General features: G+C 40.2%; 1 protein-coding gene, 1 long non-coding RNA gene and 1 pseudogene across 5 annotated transcripts in view; all 3 read left to right on the forward strand.

Annotated features, from left to right (window-relative positions):
- The window catches only part of LOC139075837 (uncharacterized), a 128,994-nt gene that overhangs the window by 44,627 nt on the left and 64,891 nt on the right, over positions 1-19,476 (forward strand). The window lies entirely within an intron of this gene.
- The window catches only part of HMG20A (high mobility group 20A), a 76,528-nt gene that overhangs the window by 34,314 nt on the left and 22,738 nt on the right, over positions 1-19,476 (forward strand). For all 4 annotated transcript variants that reach the window (XM_070574151.1, XM_070574169.1, XM_070574144.1 and 1 more), the window contains exon 2: positions 14,951-15,041. In XM_070574151.1, the coding sequence (XP_070430252.1) occupies positions 14,953-15,041 (89 nt within the window). In that variant the 5' untranslated portion in view covers positions 14,951-14,952. The remainder of the gene's footprint in view (positions 1-14,950; positions 15,042-19,476) is intronic.
- LOC103561183 (NAD kinase pseudogene) lies at positions 7,790-9,412 on the forward strand (annotated as a pseudogene).

The following is a 19,476-nucleotide window of genomic DNA, read 5'->3' on the forward strand; positions in this document are numbered from 1 at the left end:
CTTGACACGAAGCACAATCTTGGTCACAGAGTAAAGGTGCTCCATAAATGTTTGTTGTTGAAATATAAACTCTACATGCATTTGCATGAAATGGAGCCTGGATTATTTCTTTTGTGGCCCAAAAAACACTATGTTTAACTTCAAAAAATATGCAAATACTATATTGTCAGTACAGTCCACCCTTTATCACTAAACAGGTTGTGAGACTACAGTTAAAATATGTGCAGGCCACAGTTTATAGATTCTATTCCTAAGTTTTTTCCTGTTATTTTGAACTTAGAAATTGGCTCTACCTTCAGGATATAACAAGAATCTGACCACTCCTCTCCACCTCTACTACTACCGCTGTGATCCAAGCCACCATCATGTTTCAAATGGATTACTGCAGTAGCTTCCAAAGTGATCTCCTTACTTCCACCCTTGACCCTCTCTGCCCTTCATTCTGTTCTCAAAACAGCAGCCAGAGTGATCCTATAAAAATGTTACATCCTGTGCCTCATCTACTCAAAACCTTCTAGTGGCTTCTCATCTCAGAGTAAAAGCCAAGTCCTTCCTATGACTTACAAAGCCTCGTATGGTCTGCTCCCCTAATTGGCTCTTAGACTTCATCTACTATTTTTGCCCCTAGTTCAGTCCAGCCACATTTGCCTCCTTCTTCAGTCACACTGAGTATACTCCTCTGCACTAACTGTTCCCCCAGCCTGGACTACTCTATCCTCACATGTATACATAGCTCTCTCCTTCAGGTCTTTCCCCAAAGGTTACCTCAATGAAGCCTTTACTGGCCTCTATTTAAAATTCCAGACACTCTTTTCCCTTTAACTCTTCCTGGCCTCTTTCTTTACTCTGTTTTGCTTTTTTTCTTAGTACTTATCACTATGTAACATTATTCATTTTACTTATTTTCTCTTGGTTTTTGTCTGTCTGTCCCAGTACACTGTGAGCTCTATAGAGCAGAGATTTTTGTCTGCTTTGATCACTGCTATATCCCCAGTACAGAGAAAGTGCCTAGAATGTTAGATATTCAATAAATATTTGTTGAATGAGTGAATCAGTCTATTATTTAGTTCTTAGACTAGCCTACCAACATTTTAAAAAATCAATAAGTCATAGTTACAGGAGCCTGGGCTCTAGATTCTAGGAATAGAGAGCCATGTTTTCTGCCCACCTCACCCAACCCCCAGCCAAATACACACCTCCTTATGCCCTTCTCTTGAAGCAGTGCTAAGCCTTATATTTATACACTAATTATCTCCCACATCCCACCCCCACTTCCCCAAAAAGGTAAGTACTTAATTCCAAATTACGTGTCCTTATTTTTCTGCCTCTCATCTCCCATGTCAAACCCTACAGTGAAAGAGTTATTAACTGAATTTCACTTAACCCCAGTTAACTGCGTGGTAGGATTAGCCAGTGTTCTTATTCCCTCTGTAAAACATATTGATTAATGCCCACAGCCTACTGAATGCTCTTAGCTAAATGTCCACAGCCAGTAGACTACTGTCTAGTAAGCCTTTGTACTTTCATTTGCTCCAGCCAAATTGTATGCACATCAAGATCAGTTGTATTTATTCCTAAATTTGTTTATATCAGGTCTATCTTATAATAAATTGTATAATTATATTAAATTTATGTGTGGTAATTTTTTTAATTAATAAACTATTTTTCAGAGCAGTTTTAAGTTCACAACAAAATCAAGTGGAGAATAAAGAGAGTTCCCATGTATTTCCTGTCCCCACACACAGACAGCCTCCCCCACTATCACCATCCCCCACCACAGTGGTACATTCCTTAGAATCAACAAGCCTACAGTGACACATAAGCATCACCCAAAGCCATAGTTTATGTGAGGGTTCACTCTTGGTGTTGTACCTTCTATGGGATTTGACAAATGTATGACATGTATCCACCATTCTAGTATCATACAGAATAGTTTTATTGCCCCCAAAATCCTCTGTCTTCTCCTGGTTCACCCCTCCCTCCCCCTAAACCCTGGCAACCCCTCATCTTTTTACTGTCTCCATAAGCTTTACCTTATCCAGGATGTCATATGGTTGGAATCATACAGTATGTAGCCTTTGCAAATTGGCTTCTTTTACTTAGTAATACTCATTTGCTTCCTCCATGTCTTTTCATGGCTTGATAACTCATTTCTTTTTGGCACTGCATAATATTTCATTATCTGGATGTGCCACAGTTTGTTTATCCACTCACCTATTGAAGGACATCTTGGTTGCATCCAGATTTTGACCGTATGAGTAAAGCTGCCTTAAACATCTATGTGCAGTGGCCGGCCCGGTGGCGCAGTGGTTAAGTGCGCACATTCCACTTCAGCGGCCCAGGGTTTGCGGGTTCAGATCCTGGGTGCAGACATAGCACTGCTTGGCAAGCCATGCTGGTAGGTGTCCCACATGTAAAGTAGAGGAAGATGGGCACAGATGTTAGCTCAGGGCCAGCCTTCCTTAGCAAAAAGAGGAGGATTGGCAGCAGATGTTAGCTCAGGGCTAATCCTCCTCAAAAAAAAGAAAAAAAAATCTGTGCAGGTTTTTGTGTGGACATAAGTTTTCAGGTCCTTTGGGTAAATACCAAGGAATACAATTGGTGGTTAGAGTATGAGTAATTTTGGTAAGAAACTACCAAATGGTCTTCCATAGTGGTTATACCATTTTGCATTCATCCCCACCAACAATGAATGAGTTCCTGTTGTTCTACATCCACACCAGCATTTGGTGTAGTTGGTATTTTGGATTTTAACCATTCTAATAGCTGTGTAGTGGTATCTCATTATTGTTTTAATTTTCAATTCCCTAATAACATATGACATTGGATATCTTTTCGTATGCTTACTTGCCAGCTATATATCTTCTTTAGTGAGGAGTCTATTCAGGTCTTTTGCCCATTTTTTAAATTGAGTTGTTCGTTTTCTTATTGTTGAGTTTTAAGAGTTCTTTGTATATTTTGGGTAACAGTTTTTTACCAGATGTGTCTTCTGCATATACTTCCTCCAAATCTGTAGCTTGTATTCTCATTCTCTTGACATTGTCTTTTGCAGAGCAAAAGTTTTTTTGTTTTAATCAAGTCCAACTTGTCAATTCTTTCTTTCATGGATTGTGCCTTTCGTGTTATATCTAAAAAGTCATTGCCATACTCAAGTAGTCTAGATTTTCTCCCATGTTATCGTCTAGGAATTTTATAGTTTTGCATTTCACATTTATGTCTATGATCCATTTTGAGTTAATTTTTGTGAAGGGTGTAAGGTCTGTGTGTAGATTCTTTCTTCCTTTTCTTTTTTTTTTGCGTGTAGATATCTATTTGTTCCAGCACAATTTGTTGAAAAGACTATCTTTGCTTCATTGTATTGCCTTTGCTCCTTTGTCGAAGATCAGTTGGCTATATTTATATGGTTTATTTCTGGGCTCTCTATTCTGTTCCATTGAGCTATTTGTCTTTTCTTTCACCAATACTACACTGTCTTGATTATTGTAGCTTAATAGGAAATCTTAAAGTTAGACAACGTCAGTCCTCCAACTTTGTTCTTCTACTTCAATATGGAGTTGGCTACTCTGGGTCTTTGCCTCTCTATATAAACGTTAGAATCAGTTTATTGATATCCACAAAGTAACTTGCTGGGATTTTTATTGCGATTAATTTGAATGTATAGATCAAGCTGGGAAGAACTGACATCTTGACAATATTGAGTCTTCCTGTCCATGAACATGGAATATTTCTCTATTTATTTAGTTCCTCTTTGATATCTTTTGTCCGAGTTTTGTAGTTTTCCTCATATAGGTCTTGTAAATATTTTGTTAGATTTATATCTAAGTATTTCGTTTTGGGGAGTGTTAATATAAATGATAATGTGTTTTTAATTTCAAATTTCACTTGTTCATTACTGGTATATAGGGAAGCAGTTGGCTTTTAGATGTTAACCTTGCGTCTTGCAACCTTGATATACTTGCTTACTAGTTCCAGGAGTTTTTTTTTTTTTTTTTTTTTTTGAGGAAGATTAGCCCTGAGCTAACTACTGCCAATCCTCCTCTTTTTGCCGAGGAAGACCGGCCCTGAGCTAACATCCATGCCCATCTTCCTCTGCTTTATACATGGGACGCCTGCCACAGCATGGCTTTTGCCAAGCGGTGCCATGTCCGCAGCCAGGATCCGAACCAGCGAACCCTGGGCCGCCGAGAAGCGGAAAGTGCGAACTTAACTGCTGCGCCACTGGGCCGGCCCCCAAGTCCCAGGAGTTTTTTTTGTCAGTTCTTTTGGATTTTCTACATAGACAATCATGTCATCTGTGAACAAAGACTTTTATTTCTTTCTTCCCAATCTGTATACCTTTTCTTTCCTTTTCTTATTGTATTAGCTAGGACTTCCACTGCTGTGTTGAAAAGCAGTGGTGAGAAGGGACGTCTTCGCCTTGTTCCTGATCTTAGAGGGGAAGCTTTGAGTTTCTCACCATGAAGTATGATGTTAGCTGTAGGTTTTCTGTAGATGTTCTTTATCTAGCTGAAGTTTTCTACTCGTAGTTTGCTGAGAGTTTTTTATCATGAATGGGTGTTGGATTTTGTCAAAAGCTTTTTTTTGCATCTATGGATATGATCACATGATTCTTCTTCTTTATCCTGTTGATGTGATGGATTACATTAATTAATTTTTGAATCTTGAACCAGCCTTGCATACCTAGGATAAATCTCACTTGGTCAAGGTGTATAATTCTCTTTATACATTGGTGAATTCAATTTGCTAATATTTTGTTAAGGATTTTTGCGTCTGTGTTCATGAGACATACTGGTCTGTAGTTTTCTTTTTTTGTTATGTCTTTGTCTGGTTTTGGTATAAGGGTAATGCTTGCCTCGTAGAATGAATTAGGAAGTATTCCTTTTGCTTCTGTCCTCTAAAAGAGATTGCAGAGGGTTGGTATAATTTCTTCCTTAAAAGTTTGGTAGAATTCACCAGTGAACCCATCTGGGCCTGGTGCTTTCTGTTTTGGAAGGTTATTACTGATTCAATATCTTTAATAGATATAGGCCTAATCAGATTGTCTATTTTTGTATGAGTTTTAGCAGTTTCTGTCTTTCAAAGAATTGGTCCACTTCATCTTGGTTATCAAATTTGTAGGTGTAGAGTTGATAATATTCCTTTATTATCCTTTTAATGTCTGTGAGATTGATAGTGGTGTCTCCTCTTTCACTTCGGATATTAGTAATCTGTGTCTTTTCTCTTTTATTCTTGGTTAGCATAGCTAGATGCTTATTGATTTTATTGATCTTTTCAAAGAACAAGCTTTCGGTTTTGTTATTTTCTCTATTGATTTCCTGTTTTCAATTTCATTGATTTCTGCTTTGATTTTTATTATTTCTTATTTTCTGCTTACTTTGGATTTAATTTCCTCTTCTTTTTTATTTTCCTAAAGTAGAAGCCTAGATTGTTGATTTTAGATTTTTCTTCTTTTCTAATATATGCATTCAGTGCCATAAATTTACCTCTAAGCACTGCTTTCACTACATCCCACAAAATTTCATAAGTTGTGTTTTGGTTTTAGCTCAAAATATTCTTTTAATTTCTCTTGATTTCTTCTTTAATTCACTTGTTACTTAAAAGTGTGTTATTGTTTAATCTCCAAATATCTTGGAATTTTCCAGCCTTCTATCTGTTACCAGTTTCTAGTTTAACTTCATTGAGGTCTGAAAGCAGACGTTGTATGATTTCTATTCTTTTAAATTTGTTAAGGTATGTTTTATGGCCCAGAATTTGGTCTATCTTAGTGACTGTTCCATGTGAGCTGGAGAAGAATGTGTAGTCTGCTGTTGCTGGCTGAAGTAGTCCTGCATATGTCAATTATATCTAGTTGACTGATGGTGCTGTTGAGTTCAACTATGTCCTTACTGATTTTCTATCCTCTGGATCTGTCCATTTCTGATAGAGGGGTGTTAAAGTCTCCAGCTAATAGTGGATTCATCTATTTCTCCTTGCACTTCTATCAGTTTTTGCCTCCATATTTTGATACTCTGTAATTAGGCACATACGCATTAAGGGTTGTTACGTCTTCTTGGAGTATTGACCGCTATCACTATGTAATGCCCCTCTTTAGCCCTGATAACTTTCCTTGCTCTGAAGTCTGCCCTGTCTGAAATTAATATGGCTACTTTGGCTTTCTTTTGATTGGTATTAGCATGATTGGTATTCCTTCACTTTTAATCTGTTTGTATCTATATTTAAAGTGGGTTTCTTATAGACAACATATAGTTGAAATTTGTTTTTTGATCCACTATGACCATTTCTGTCTTTTAATTGGACCATTGATGTTTAATGTGATAATTGTTATAATTAGATTAATATCTACCATATTTGTTGCTATTTTCTATTTGTTGCTATTTTCTATTTGTTGCCATTGTTCTTTGTTCCTATTTTTGTCTTCCACACTTTTTCTGCCTTTTGTGGTTTTAATTGATTTATATGATTACACTTTCTCTCCTTTCTTACAATATCAATTATATTTCTTTCCTTTTTTTAGTGGTTGGTTGCTATAGTTTGCAATATACATTTACAGCTAATCCAAGTCCACTTTCAAATAACAGTATACCACTTCATGCATAGTTCAAGTACCTTAAAATAGCAAAATATTCCTAATTCCTTCCTCTCATCCCTTGTATCATTGCTGCCATTCATTTCAATTGTACTTAAACATGTGTGTGTAAAAGCATACATAATTGAATACAGTGTTGCTGTTATTACATTGAACAAACTATTGTCTGTTAGGTCAATTAAGAATAAGAAAAATAAAAGTTTTTGTCTTACTTTCACTTATTCATTCTCCAGTGCTCTTCCTTTCTTTATGTAGATCCAAGTTTCTGACCTATGTCATTTTCCTTCTCTCTCAAGTTTTTTTTAGCACTTCTTGCAAGACAAGTCTATTGGAAACAAATTCCCTCAATTTTTGTTTGAGAAAGACTGTATTTCTCCCTCCCTTTTGTAGAATAACTTCACAGGGAACAAAAATTTAAGTTGTTGAGTTTTTTCTCTCAACACTTTAAATATTTCACTCCACTCTCTTCCTGCTTGCATGGTTTCTGAGGAGATGTCAGATATAATTCTTATCTTTGCTCCTCTATGAGTAAGGTATTTTTTTTTGGTCCGGCTTCTTTCAAGATTTTTTCTTGTCTTTGATTTCCTGAAGTTTGAATATAATACTCATAGGTGTTGTTTTGGGGGGTTTTTAAAAATTATTCCTGTTTAGTGTTCTCTGAGCTTCTTGGATCTGTGGTTTGGTGGCTAACATCAATCTGGAGAAATTCTCAGTGATTATTCCTTCAAATGTTGCTTCTGTTCTTTTCTGTCTCCTTCTAATATTCCCATTACATGTATGTTACACCCTTTGTAGTTGTCCCACTGTTTTTGGATAATCTGTTCTTTATTTTCCAGGGTTTTTTTCTCTTTACTTTTCAGTTTTAGAAATTTCTCTTGTCATCTCCTCAAGTTCAGAGTCTTTCCTCAGCCATGTCCAGTCTGCTAGTAAACTCATCAAAAGCATTATTCATTTCTGTTACAGTGTTTTTGATCTCCAGCATTTTTTTGATTCATTCTTAGAATTTACATCTTTCTGTTTACATTATCCATGTGTTCTTGCAGGTTTCTGCTTTTCCCATTAAAGCCCTTAACATATTAATCATAATTTTTAAAAATTCTGGTCTGATAATTCCAACATTCATGCCATATCTTACTCTGGTTCTGATGATTGTTCAGTCTCTTCAAACCATTTTTTTGTTTTTTAGTGTGCCTTGTAATTTTTTGGGGGGAGGGCGCGGCGCCAGGGGCCGCCTAGCGATGGCGAGCGGCGGCGGGGCAGCGGGGCCTGCGGGCTCGGCCCAGCGACGGGGCGGCCCCGCGGGCGCCCGCGGCAGCGAACGGCATCAGCGTTTTTCGGACCAAAGTCCTCGTTTATCGACTATGGAAGTGGAACAAGAGAAAGTCAACATGAGTAAGGAGCTGAGTGCAGATGCGGCCTCGTACCGCTGCTCCGCGTGTCATGGGGACGAGGACTGGGGGCTCAGCCACCCCCATGCGGGGGCGGGCCAAGTCCCGCAGCTTGTCTGCCGCGCTGGCCCTGGCAAGCACCAAGGAGTTCAGGAGGACCCGCTCCCTGCACAGGCCGTGCCCAGTGACCACTTTTGGACCAAAGGCCTGCGTGCTGCAGAACCCCCAGACCATCATGCACATCCAGGACCCTGCTAGCCAGTGGTTGACGTGGAACAAGTCCCCAAAGAGTGTTCTCGTTCATCAAGAAGATCCGTGACGCCAGCCTGCCCCAGCCCTTCAAGGAGCTCTGCATGTACCTGATGGAGGAGAACAACATGATTGTGTATGTGGAGAAGAAAGTTCTAGAAGACCCTGCCATAGTGAGTGACGACAGCTTTGGGCCAGTGAAGAGGAAGTTCTGCACCTTCAGAGAAGATTATGACGACATCTCCAATCAGATCGACCTCATCATCTGCCTGGGTGGGGACGGGACCCTGCTCTACGCCTCCTCCCTCTTCTCGGGCAGCGTGCCTCGGGTCATGGCTTTTCACCTGGCCTCCCTGGGCTTCCTGACCCCCTTCAACTTTGAGAACTTTCAGTCCCAAGATACTCAGGTGATACAGGGGAATGCAGCTGTTGTTCTTCGGAGCCGGCTGAAGGTCAGGGTCGTGAAGGAGCTTAGAGGGAAGATGGCCATCCCCAACGGGATCAGCGAGAACGGGGTGCTGGCTGCAGACCTGGACACAGAGGTCGGGAAGCAGGTCATGCAGTACCAGGTCTTGAATGAGGTGTTGATCGACTGAGGTCCGTCCTCGTACCTGTCCAACGTGGACGTCTACCTGGACGGGCACCTCATCACCATGGTGCAGGGCGACGGGGTGATTGTGTCCACCCCGACGGGCAGCACGGCGTATGCGGCGACAGCGGGGCCTCCATGATCCACCCCAACGTGCCAGCCATCATGATCACACCTATCTGCCCCCACTCACTGTCATTCCGGCCCATCGTGGTCCCTGCGGGGGTCGAGCTGAAGATCATGCTATCACCGGAAGCTAGAAACACCGCCTGGGTGTCCTTTGATGGACGAAAGAGACAGGAGATCCGCCGCGGAGACAGCATCAGCATTGCTACCTCTTGCTACCCCGTGCCCTCCATCAGCGTCCGAGACCCCATGAGCAACTGGTTTGAGAGCTTGGCTCAGTGTCTGCACTGGAACGTGCGGAAGAAGCAGGCCCACTTCCTGGAGGAGGAGGAGGAGGAGGAGGAAGTCTAGGCTGCGCTCCTCGTCAGCACTCGGGACCCTGAGCCTGAAGCTTCTCCGGTGTCTTCCTTTCCTTTTCTGCCTCCTTCCTGCTCACCCTCCAGGGGAAAAGCCAGCCTGAACACGTGTTGTGAATAATTGTGTGCCCCGCTGGGCATCAGACTCCATGTCACTTCTGTCTGTAGCCAGAGGAAGAGCCTGGAATCTACCTTTTATGACCAGATCAGCTGTTTTCAACATTTTAAATCTGACTATTTTGCATTTCTAGGGAAGCAAAGTGAGCAGCGGCCCAGAGCTCTGAGGTTGGCACCACGTGCACCACGTCGTGGTCAGAGCCCCATCCTGAGGCCGGGATCCTGGGGCAGGGGCCTCGAGCTGGATGGGCTCTTTGTAATCCCTTATCAGGAAACTTTTCCGTAAATCAGTCTATTAAAATTCAGAGGGGAAGAAATAAATAAATAAATAAAGGTGGGCACCTGGGCTAACAACTATTGCCAATCTTTTTTTTTTTTTCTGCTTTATCTCCCCAAACCCCCTCTGTACACAGTTGCATATCTTAGTTGCAGGTCCTACTAGTTGTGGGATGTGGGACACCGCCTCAACGTGGCCTGACGAGCAGTGCCATGTCTGCACCCAGGATCCGAACCCTGGGCCGCCGCAGCGGAGCGCACGAACTTAACCACTTGGCCACGGAGGCGGCCCCAGTGCCTTGTAATTTTTTGTTAAAAGGGAAACATGATGTTCTAGGTAAAAGGAACTGTGGTATATAGGCCTTTAGTAATGTAGTGGTAGTGTGTGGGAGGAGAAGCATTCTATAGTCCTATGATTAGGTCTCAGTCTTTTGGTGAGCCTATGCCCCTGGACTGTGGACTTCACCAGTGCTTCTTAGGGTATTTTTCCCCCTTTAGGGGGGACAGGATGGCTGGAGGGGACTGGATTGTGTATTTCCCTTAGCTCCTGTGGAAAGGGAAAGGGAGCTGGAGTTCCTATTTCCCTAGCACTCCTAAAAAGTGTGGTAAGGATATTGGGAATTTGGAACTCCCATACATTGCTAGTGGGAATGTAAAATGGTGCAAATGCTTTGGAAAACAGTTTGGCAGTTCCTCAAAATGTTAAACATGGAGTTAGTATATGACCCAGCAATTCCATTCCCAGGTATATACCCAAGAGAATTGAAAACGTGTCCACTTAAAAACTTGTACACAAATTATTTGTTCATAAGCAGCATTATTCACTATAGCCAAAAAGTAGAAACAACCCAAGTCTTTCAGCTGGTGAATGGGTAAAGCAAAATGTGGTATAGCCATACAATGGAATATTATTCCATAAAAAGGAATGAAATACTGATACATGCTAAGACGTGATGATCCTTGAAAACTTTGTGCTAAGTGAAAGAAACCAGACATAAAAGGCCATATAATATATTATTCCATTTATATGAAATGTTCAGAATAGGTATATCCGTAAAGACAGAAAGCAGATTAATGGTTAGGCAGCACTAGGGGAAGGAGAGAATGGGGAATGACTGCTAATAGGTACTGAGTTTCTTTTGGGAGTGATGAAAATGTTCTAAAATAAATTATGATGTTGGTTGTGCAACCTTGTAAATAAATGAAAGCCACTGAATTGTACACTTTGAAGTGGTGAATTTAATGGTATGTGAATTATATGTTTAAAAAATAAAACAATTTTGGAGGATTTTGATGCAAGTTAGGGATGGGGAGTGTGAAGAGATGGGACTGAGTGGGTGGATTTGGGTGAGTTAGGTTTGAATTGGTTGGAAAAGTTTGATACAGCTGATGTGGCAGTTTGGAAATATCCTTAAGAACATACAGAATGACTGCTGAGGGCATTTAGGGCCAGTTGTGATTGGATACCATAAATTTATAGTAGCACCCTTTATTTTGTGATGTTTCTTCAACACCATCTTGAGCTAAAACTCAGAGTTGGTCTACATCTAGGGTATAGAAGGATAGCAAGGCAAAGGAATTGAGAGTGTTGGCAGAAGAATCTTTGAAATATAGCCATGGAATCTAAGCTGGACAGAGAAGGGAAAATCAAGGGTCAGTGAATAGAGACTTGTGTGATTAAAGGTCAGTTGTAGTAGGAGTAATTGAGAGAACTGAAATGACAGGAGATAGCAGTTGAGGTTTGTATTTGAGGTTGGTATAGCCAAGTGACGTGATTTTTAAAGGAACTGGAAATTTTGTATAAAGGTTGTAGTATGGAAAATGAGAGCAGGATCCCAACTCTCAACTCTGAGGTGTATGATTGGGGAAGGGATGGTGGGGAGGGAATTTGGTGCATCTCAGTGAAAGGACTTAGTGAAGTGGGATTAACACATATAAAGTAAAGAAAGGGCACTTGAAAAGAGCCAACCCCAGAAAAAAGAGGTACAAATTATGCTTCCAGCACTTTCCAACACATTTGGAATAATGTAGTCTCATTGTTGAGATCATCCCTTTTGTTGGGAAAGGTTACTAGAACAATCATAGTTGAGGAGCATTTCTTAAGCTCTACCTAACTTCATTTGTTCTGGCCCTGTATTGACCAAAGCAATATTCTGATTATGATTTGCTTCCCGTATTACTACAGGGAGAGAATGCGTTGATTTACCAGTAAATATCTAGTGTGCTTAATATAATTCTCATTACAATTTTTATAATCATCATTAAAGTATCTTAAATTGGCACTCTTTTATACATCAGTTTTTTTCAGTGAGAATTTAGTGTTAGAGGGAGTTTTTGGATTTCCAAAGTTATGGTCCGTACCCTGGTTCAAAGTGTAAACCCCAAGGTAATACTATTTTTTGAGCCCTCCAGGTATAAGCCTTCCCTGGATGAGTCCCTTCTGCAAGGAAACACCTGCATGAAATACCTATTTGTGTAAACTACAGTGGAGAATCAAACTGATACATTGTTTTGCTTTTGTCCATATTTCTCTTCTTTCCCCTTCCAGGGCAGCATTCATTGCATTTCTTAAGCGCTTTGCATAAAATTTCAAAGTTCGGTGTGACCTCTGTACTGGGACATTATCAAGCACAGATGCTGCATGAAGGGCTTTTGGCAGTAAGTGGCTTGGTGGCCATGATTCAGTTTGAATCACCCCTTCATGGACCATATGAAAGCAGATTCTTGCAGTATCCCAGCCATATTCTTGGGAATCATTTTCTTTCCCAACTTATCAGACTGGTTTAGAGGCCTTTGGGTTTCACTGGACTTTTTCCTCATTTCCTTCTTTTATTGATCTTGGACCGTTAACCTTCCACTCACTTTGTTACTCATTTCTTAGGGACCTGACTACTCAATAACATTAGAGAAAATATATCTCAGGCCATATGGGTTGAGTAAAACAAACTTAGGAGGGAAAAAAAGGCAAGAAATGTGTGTTCTCTTCTTTGTTTAAATGATTTGTTTATATATTGTTAAGGTTGTGTTGTTCAGCTGCCTCCTCATATTTCAAAAATGACTTAAGATATCTGGGAAACACTCTAAGAGGGTCATGTTGGCCTAGTCAATGAAAAGACACTTCATTTGTCTCCCCAGATAATATATTTTCTTTTGAGGTGTGGGAGGGATGCCAAAAGCTTGAAATTCTGTAACTTGAGATTCTTGAAATGCCATTTACTTCTAGGGAGACTTGCAGAAAGAAGCCAGTTAAATGAGTCCTTTTAAGGTTTGGGCGTATATACCTGGCTATTTGATTGTTTGCATGTGGTATGCAGTTAGGCTGTACAGAATCTAATTGATGACTTTTCTTTTGGTAAAATGAATATTAGTGTAAGGTGATATTATAGCAGCCCAGGCTCCACTCTGGTCTTTGTATCATGGAATTAAAACGTAAGTGAACTTGTGTCAGAATTATTCTAGAAAATATCTAGATAGAATTTTGCAGTATTTGTTAGAGCCCCTTGTAAACCCCCCTATCTTGAAGAAATTGGAAAGGATTAGCAAGCATCCTTGCACATGGAATAATCTCCTTACTTTGTGGTTGAGTAGGAATTTCCTCTCTCTGCCTTCCATGCTCTATCCACTATGTAATGGGTAATAGAGATACAGAGATGCGTTTTTTCACACTAAGCTATTTATGGAAATTGGTCTGCTAAGTAACAAATTTAGGAGTGAAAACAAGAAATAAACCATCAGTGTTATCATTTGGGGAACTAAATTGCTCTTTTGAACATTTAGAATATGGTGTCAGTGTCATCTGCGTTTTCTTCGTATTTCCACCTCCGTGGGATGAACCCTAGCTCTGCTTGTGCTGCTGTGCTTTCCTTTTAATTGCTGTTTCACTAGGTCTCCTTAGCAGCAGCGCCTGAAATAACTGCTGAGGGAGCCCCTAAGTGAATTCTTATACTTTGCTTCTCAATTCTCCCAGTTGATTGAGGCACTCTTTTTCTTGAGTGGTTTGCAGTTCCACTTAAGTGACTGATGTTTGGGGTCACTATTGAATGTTTTGTTTGAATATCACTTTCATGATGAATGGAAGGCTGCTGCCTTTAGCCATATGGCGTGAAGCCCTTGGTGGTAAGCTTTCAATAGGAAAAATCTCTCTTTCTAGTGCTATGCTAAATGAAATTACTCTCTCTGTCATTCTGTCTGATCCTTTCAGTCTGATAATCTCAAGTCTTGATTTATTTGTTTTCTTCAATTAAGCGGAGCTGTTTCCTCTACCCAGGTGCATGCTATTTCCGCTGTTGGTCATCCTGGTGATGTAGAACATATTTCTGACCTGGAAGTGTGGTTTCTTTAACTCTGAACCACATCGGTTTGCCTTCCATCCTCTACTTCCCTTGCATTATTTCCTTTTGGAGAACTCAGTTTGTCGCCGTTTAATCTAAGGATGATCCATCTGGAACTGAGAACTACTAATGCTGTAATAACAATACCTTTCTTTATATAATAATACTCAGAGCACTTACCATTTCAGCCTGTCTCTGTTTATGAAGTACTTTCAGTTTAATCCTTCACAATAACTCTGCGGGTTAAGTCAGCAGTTTCATCTGTGTCTAAGATGAAATGAAATGATCGTGAAATTGTATCTCAGAGAGGTTAAATAACTTGCTCAGGGTTGCAATGCTTCTGAGTTACTCTGCTTAACGATTTTTACAGGAAATGAAGAATACTTTTGAAGATATTCTGAATGAACAAAAGGAATTTTCCAAACTGTGCCCCAGTTATTAAAATCTAACTGATTTTAGTTGGTCAGTTTGAGAAGACCAAGGTTAATAGCCATTAACCATGGAATTTAAATTGATGTGTCCAAGTCAAGAAAATAAATATTTAGGTCAGTTTCTATTCTGCTGCTGATGTGTTAAGGAAGCCTGGCTCTTAAATTAGTGGAACTTGAACTAAAAATAATTAAGCCACTAATTATGGTTTAGGTTTTTTTTTTTTTTTTGCGGAAGATTAGCCCTGAACTAACATCTACTGCCAATCCTTCTCTTTTTTGCTGAGAAAGATTGGCCCTGAGCTAACATCCGTGCCCATCTTCTTCTACTTTATATGTGGGACACCTGCCACAGCATGGATTGACAAATGATGTGTAGGTCTGCACTTGGGATCTGAACCGGTGAACCCTGGGCTGCCAAAGTGGCACGTGTGAACTTCACCTCTGCGCCACCAGGCTGGCCCCCCATTAATTATTTTATTTTATTCTGTCTTCCTTTCAAAGAGATGGAAACCTTGATGACTGGTTCTACCCTGCCTCCCCTTTTTGCAGATGAAGATGGCTCCAAGGAGAGTAATGATCTGGCTACAACTGGGTAAGCAGCTGCTTTGGGACACTGGGCCTTTGCCTCGGCTTCCAGTCAAAGCTTCTGACAATGTATGAGGTGCTAAAGAGGCAGTTTTATATCATAAGAATAGAGGGTACGTTTGTTATGCTTTGCAAAGAGAGTGAGAGCCATTGTCAGCTGCTTCATAAACTACATTCAGCTGTCATTTGCAGTGCTATGGTTCTTGTTAACTAGAACAGCAATATGTAGGATCTAGCCAACATCAGTGACTCCCAGTTAAGAGAATTGCACAGTCACCATTAGGGAAATACCTGCCACAGGGCTAGCTCTCAAAATCAAATGCATTTTCTGTTTAAATTGCCACAGATATTAAAATAATTTTTTCCCAAAGATCAGATTTTTTTTTAATTAGATTTTTTAAAATATAGTTCTTTATTCACGATGCCTAGGAGTTCTAGCTGACTTCTGTTCCTCCCCACCTCCCATCTCCTTTGTTTGATTTTTTTTGGACAAATGTATAAAGGAATGCAGAAAAGGACTAATAGCAATAGTCCCTCTTCCTTTGAAAATCTCTGTTCCACTTGAATTTTTATCTTTTCTAGATATTTAGAAGTTATTTGCCAAAGAAGAAGTGTATTCACTAGAGATCAAAATGCTAGCTAATCTCTAAGATGAATTATTTTAATATCTTTAGAGCTCTTTAAAAATAGACTACACTTTGTAATTCTGTTTCCTGCCCTCACATTCATTTCTTACCTCATTAACATCTGCCTCTATCCTTACTATTCAGATGAAACTGTCCTCCAGTTTTTCCAAAGGCTGCCTAGTTGCTAAATCCAGTTCATTCAATAAAAATTTTCTGAGTGTCTACTCTGTGCCAGATGCTGTTCTAGGCACTAGATACTAAGCAGTGACCAAAACAGACAAAACTCCTAGCCCCTGTAGAGCTCAGATTCTACTGGGGAAGTCAGGCAATAAACAGGATAAATAATTAAAATACATACTACGTTGATTAGAACCATGGATTAAAAAATAAAGTACAGAAGAAAGATAGGAAGGGTTTGGGGTGCAGTTTTACATAAGATGGCCCAGAAACGCTTTAATGAGAAAGTGATTTGAATAGACCTGAAGGAAGTACGGTGGCTAGCTGGCAGTTACTGGGGGAGATTATATTCTAGGAAGAAGGAGAAATAAGTGCAAAAGCAAGGAGGTAGGAGTCTTTCTACCTTTTAGAAATAGCCAGGTGGCCGGTATGGCTGTAGCAGAATATATCCGGGCAAGGGGTAATCGAGGGCTGCATCAGTGCTTCTCAGACTTCAGTGTGCTTGGGAATGGCCTAGAAAACTTATTAAAATGCAGATTCTGAGTCAGAAAGTCTGAGTTAGGGCCAGAGGTTGTACATTTAATAAGCTCCCAGATGATGCCAGTGCTGCTGGTATGAAGCTCACTTTGAGCAGCAAGGGACTAGGTCTTGTAGGATCTTATAGGTCAGATCTATCTGACCTATATAGTTAAATAGTTGAACTATTACTCTGAGTAAGGTGGGAGAGCATTGGAGGATTTTGAGCAGAATGATATGATGTGACATTCTTTAATAGGATCTCTGTGACTGTTATATTGAGAATAGAGTGAAGGGAGCGGAGGCTGAAGCAAGGAGACGAGTTGGGCTCCTGAAGTAACTCAGGTGATGATAGCTAGAAGAACATCACTGGTGACTTTGACAAGAATATTTTTGGTAGAGTAGTAGGGGCAAAAACCTCATTGGAATGGATTTCAAAGATAATGGGAATGGGGGGTGGTGAGAAGTATAGAATTCTAGATTTATCTTGAAGGTAAACCGAACAGGATTTGTCTGAAAGACCAGAGGAGATAGGAGAAGGGAGAAAAAGAGGAGTCGAAGACAACTCCAAAGTTTTGGCCTAAAAGACTGAAGGAATGGAACTGCCATTAACTTAGATGGTGAAAACTAGGGAGAAGAGAGAATTTTAGGAGCTCAGTTGGAGATCTTTTTAAATATCGAAACAGAGATGTCAAATAAGCAGCTTGATATCAGGTTCTGAAGTCAGGAAAGTCTAGACTAGAAAGAGAAATGTGGGAGTCTTCCGTATATAGCTAATATCTAAAGCCATGAGACCAGATGAGATCACCAAACAGGTAGCACTTTGTAGATGGAAAAGAGAAGAGATCTATCACCTGAGCTCTGAAATAGTCCAGCATTTAGAAGTCATGCAGATGAGGAAGAGTCAGCAAAGAAGACTAAAGGGAGTGGCTAAAAAGGTAGCAGAAAATCCAGAGGAGTGCAGGGCTCTGGAAACCAAGTATAAAAAGTATTTCAAGGGAGGAGAAGAGATCTGCTGTGTCAGTACTTCTGGAAGATCAGGTAAGATAAGGGCTGAGAAATGACATTGAATTTAGCATGAGGTCATTGGTGACCTTGACAAGAGTTGTAAGCATATATCTCCTTTGGGTTGGGTTTAAGAGAGAATGAAAGGAGAGAAATTGAAGTCAGTAAGTATAAACAATTCTGTAAAGGAAAGGAGAAAGGGGAAGTGGGATCAAGAGAGTGTTTTTGTTTTAAGATAAAAGTAATAATGCCACATTTGTATGCTGATTAGGCAGATCCAGTAGAGAGAAAAGAATTGGTGATGCAGAGAGGGCCAAATTGCTGAAAACCTGTCTTTGAGTAGACTAAAGAGCATAGGATCCAGGGCACAAATGGAAGGGTTGTTGGCGTTAGCTAAGAGCATGGACAGTGCATTCATAGGAACAAAGAGCCTTTTTTTTTTTCCAGTCTTTATCCAACTTGTCGTCTCTGAGCCATTTGATGCCCTGCTGATCCCTGTCCATTTCAGTCAGGGATTCATAGGATTGGTACACTTTTCCAAACCTGGTTCTCATATTTTACTGAAATAAGAATGTGCAAGAGTCAGTAACTTAAAAATTGGTGGCATGGTTGAAATGAGAATGACAGTGAAAGAACAAGTTGCCTGAGACATACAAAATGGAAAACAAAGCTGCCGAGATCAAACTGCATCTCTGATGGCACCGCTTTTCAGAGAACATGATTGGCATTGAGTTCGTAGCTTCTCTTAGCTATCCTGTTTCAAGAGACCTCAGAAATGTAGGAACCTCCTACTTAAAATCATCTATTATGTTTTCTAGAAAGGGCCAGAAAAGTATTATTTCTTTCATTTCCAGGACAGTCTGCATCTGCTTTCATTTATTTCTCAATCCACTGTAACATGGTTTTTGTTCCCATAATTCCACTAAAACTGTACTCCCTAAAATTGTCTGCAACCTTCAGGTCTTCAAATTTAGCAGATACTTTTTAGCCTATCTTATTTGACATCTGTAACTTTTTACTTGATTAATACCCCCTTCTTAAAAAAGTCTTCCTGCCTTGGCCTCTGACCAGTATTCTCTCCTAAATCTTTTAATAACTTCCTTAGTCTTTCCCAGCTCTTCTCACACTTGCTCCTAAACTGATATTGTTCCAACAGAGTTCTATCCTGACTTTTCTTCTCACTGTCTTTCTGGGGAATATCTAGCACTTCCCGTTATTTCCATGAGCTGATGCCTCTCAAATCTGTCTCATGCCTTTTCTTCACTTCTGTTCTCTCAGGGCATGTTTCCAGTCGTCTGTGGGACAGCTCCACTTAATTATGCCATGAGTGTTTCAAACTTACCGTTTTCTTGTCTGCCTGTCTTTCTTACACACACGTACACACTCGCTGGCTCTCTCTCTCTCTCTCACTCTCCAGTTGTAACCTTGATTAATAGTACATAATCACCCAATCTGGAAACCTCAGAATTACTGTTGACTCTTCTTTTTGCTTCACTATTTATATTCAGTCATTAGTTCTCTCCATTCTCCCTCTGAAGTATCTCTTGGCGTTCTCTCCCCTATTCTCCATCCTGCCTGCCCTTATCTCTCACTTAGTCTATTGCAGTAACCTCCTGATAGGTTTCGCTTTTTCCTTCTATATCCTGTTCTTTCTGCCTTTAGTGATGGTGTTTAGGTGGTGAGTGAATGCCTATTCATCTTTCAAGACCTCCTAAATATGTCTTAACTTTCTTATCCTCTCTATCCATATAAAATTCATCATACCCTCTACTGAGCCTTTATGGCACATTTTACAAACCCCTATTTCAGTATTAATATTGCATTGTAATTATTTGCCTATAACCCTATGGAGTATACATTCTTCCAGAATGATGACTGACTATTACTCTCTTATTCCGTCTTCCTCTGCCTTCCTCTGTTCCCCCCCAAAAAAAGCCTCTCAAACTCCGTAGCACATGGTATTGCCTTTTCTTCCATTCCTTTATCCACCTGTGATAGAGTAAGTCAGTCTAAGACCCAGCCATCAATCTGTACCTTCTTGTGTCCACTTTTCAGAAGGATGAGATCTAGTTTGCTGACTCATCTGGAACAGAATGGTGAGAACAGAAAAGAAATATC

Source organism: Equus przewalskii, chromosome 1 (assembly GCF_037783145.1).
Source record: "Equus przewalskii isolate Varuska chromosome 1, EquPr2, whole genome shotgun sequence".
Classification (NCBI taxonomy): Eukaryota; Metazoa; Chordata; class Mammalia; order Perissodactyla; family Equidae; genus Equus; species Equus przewalskii.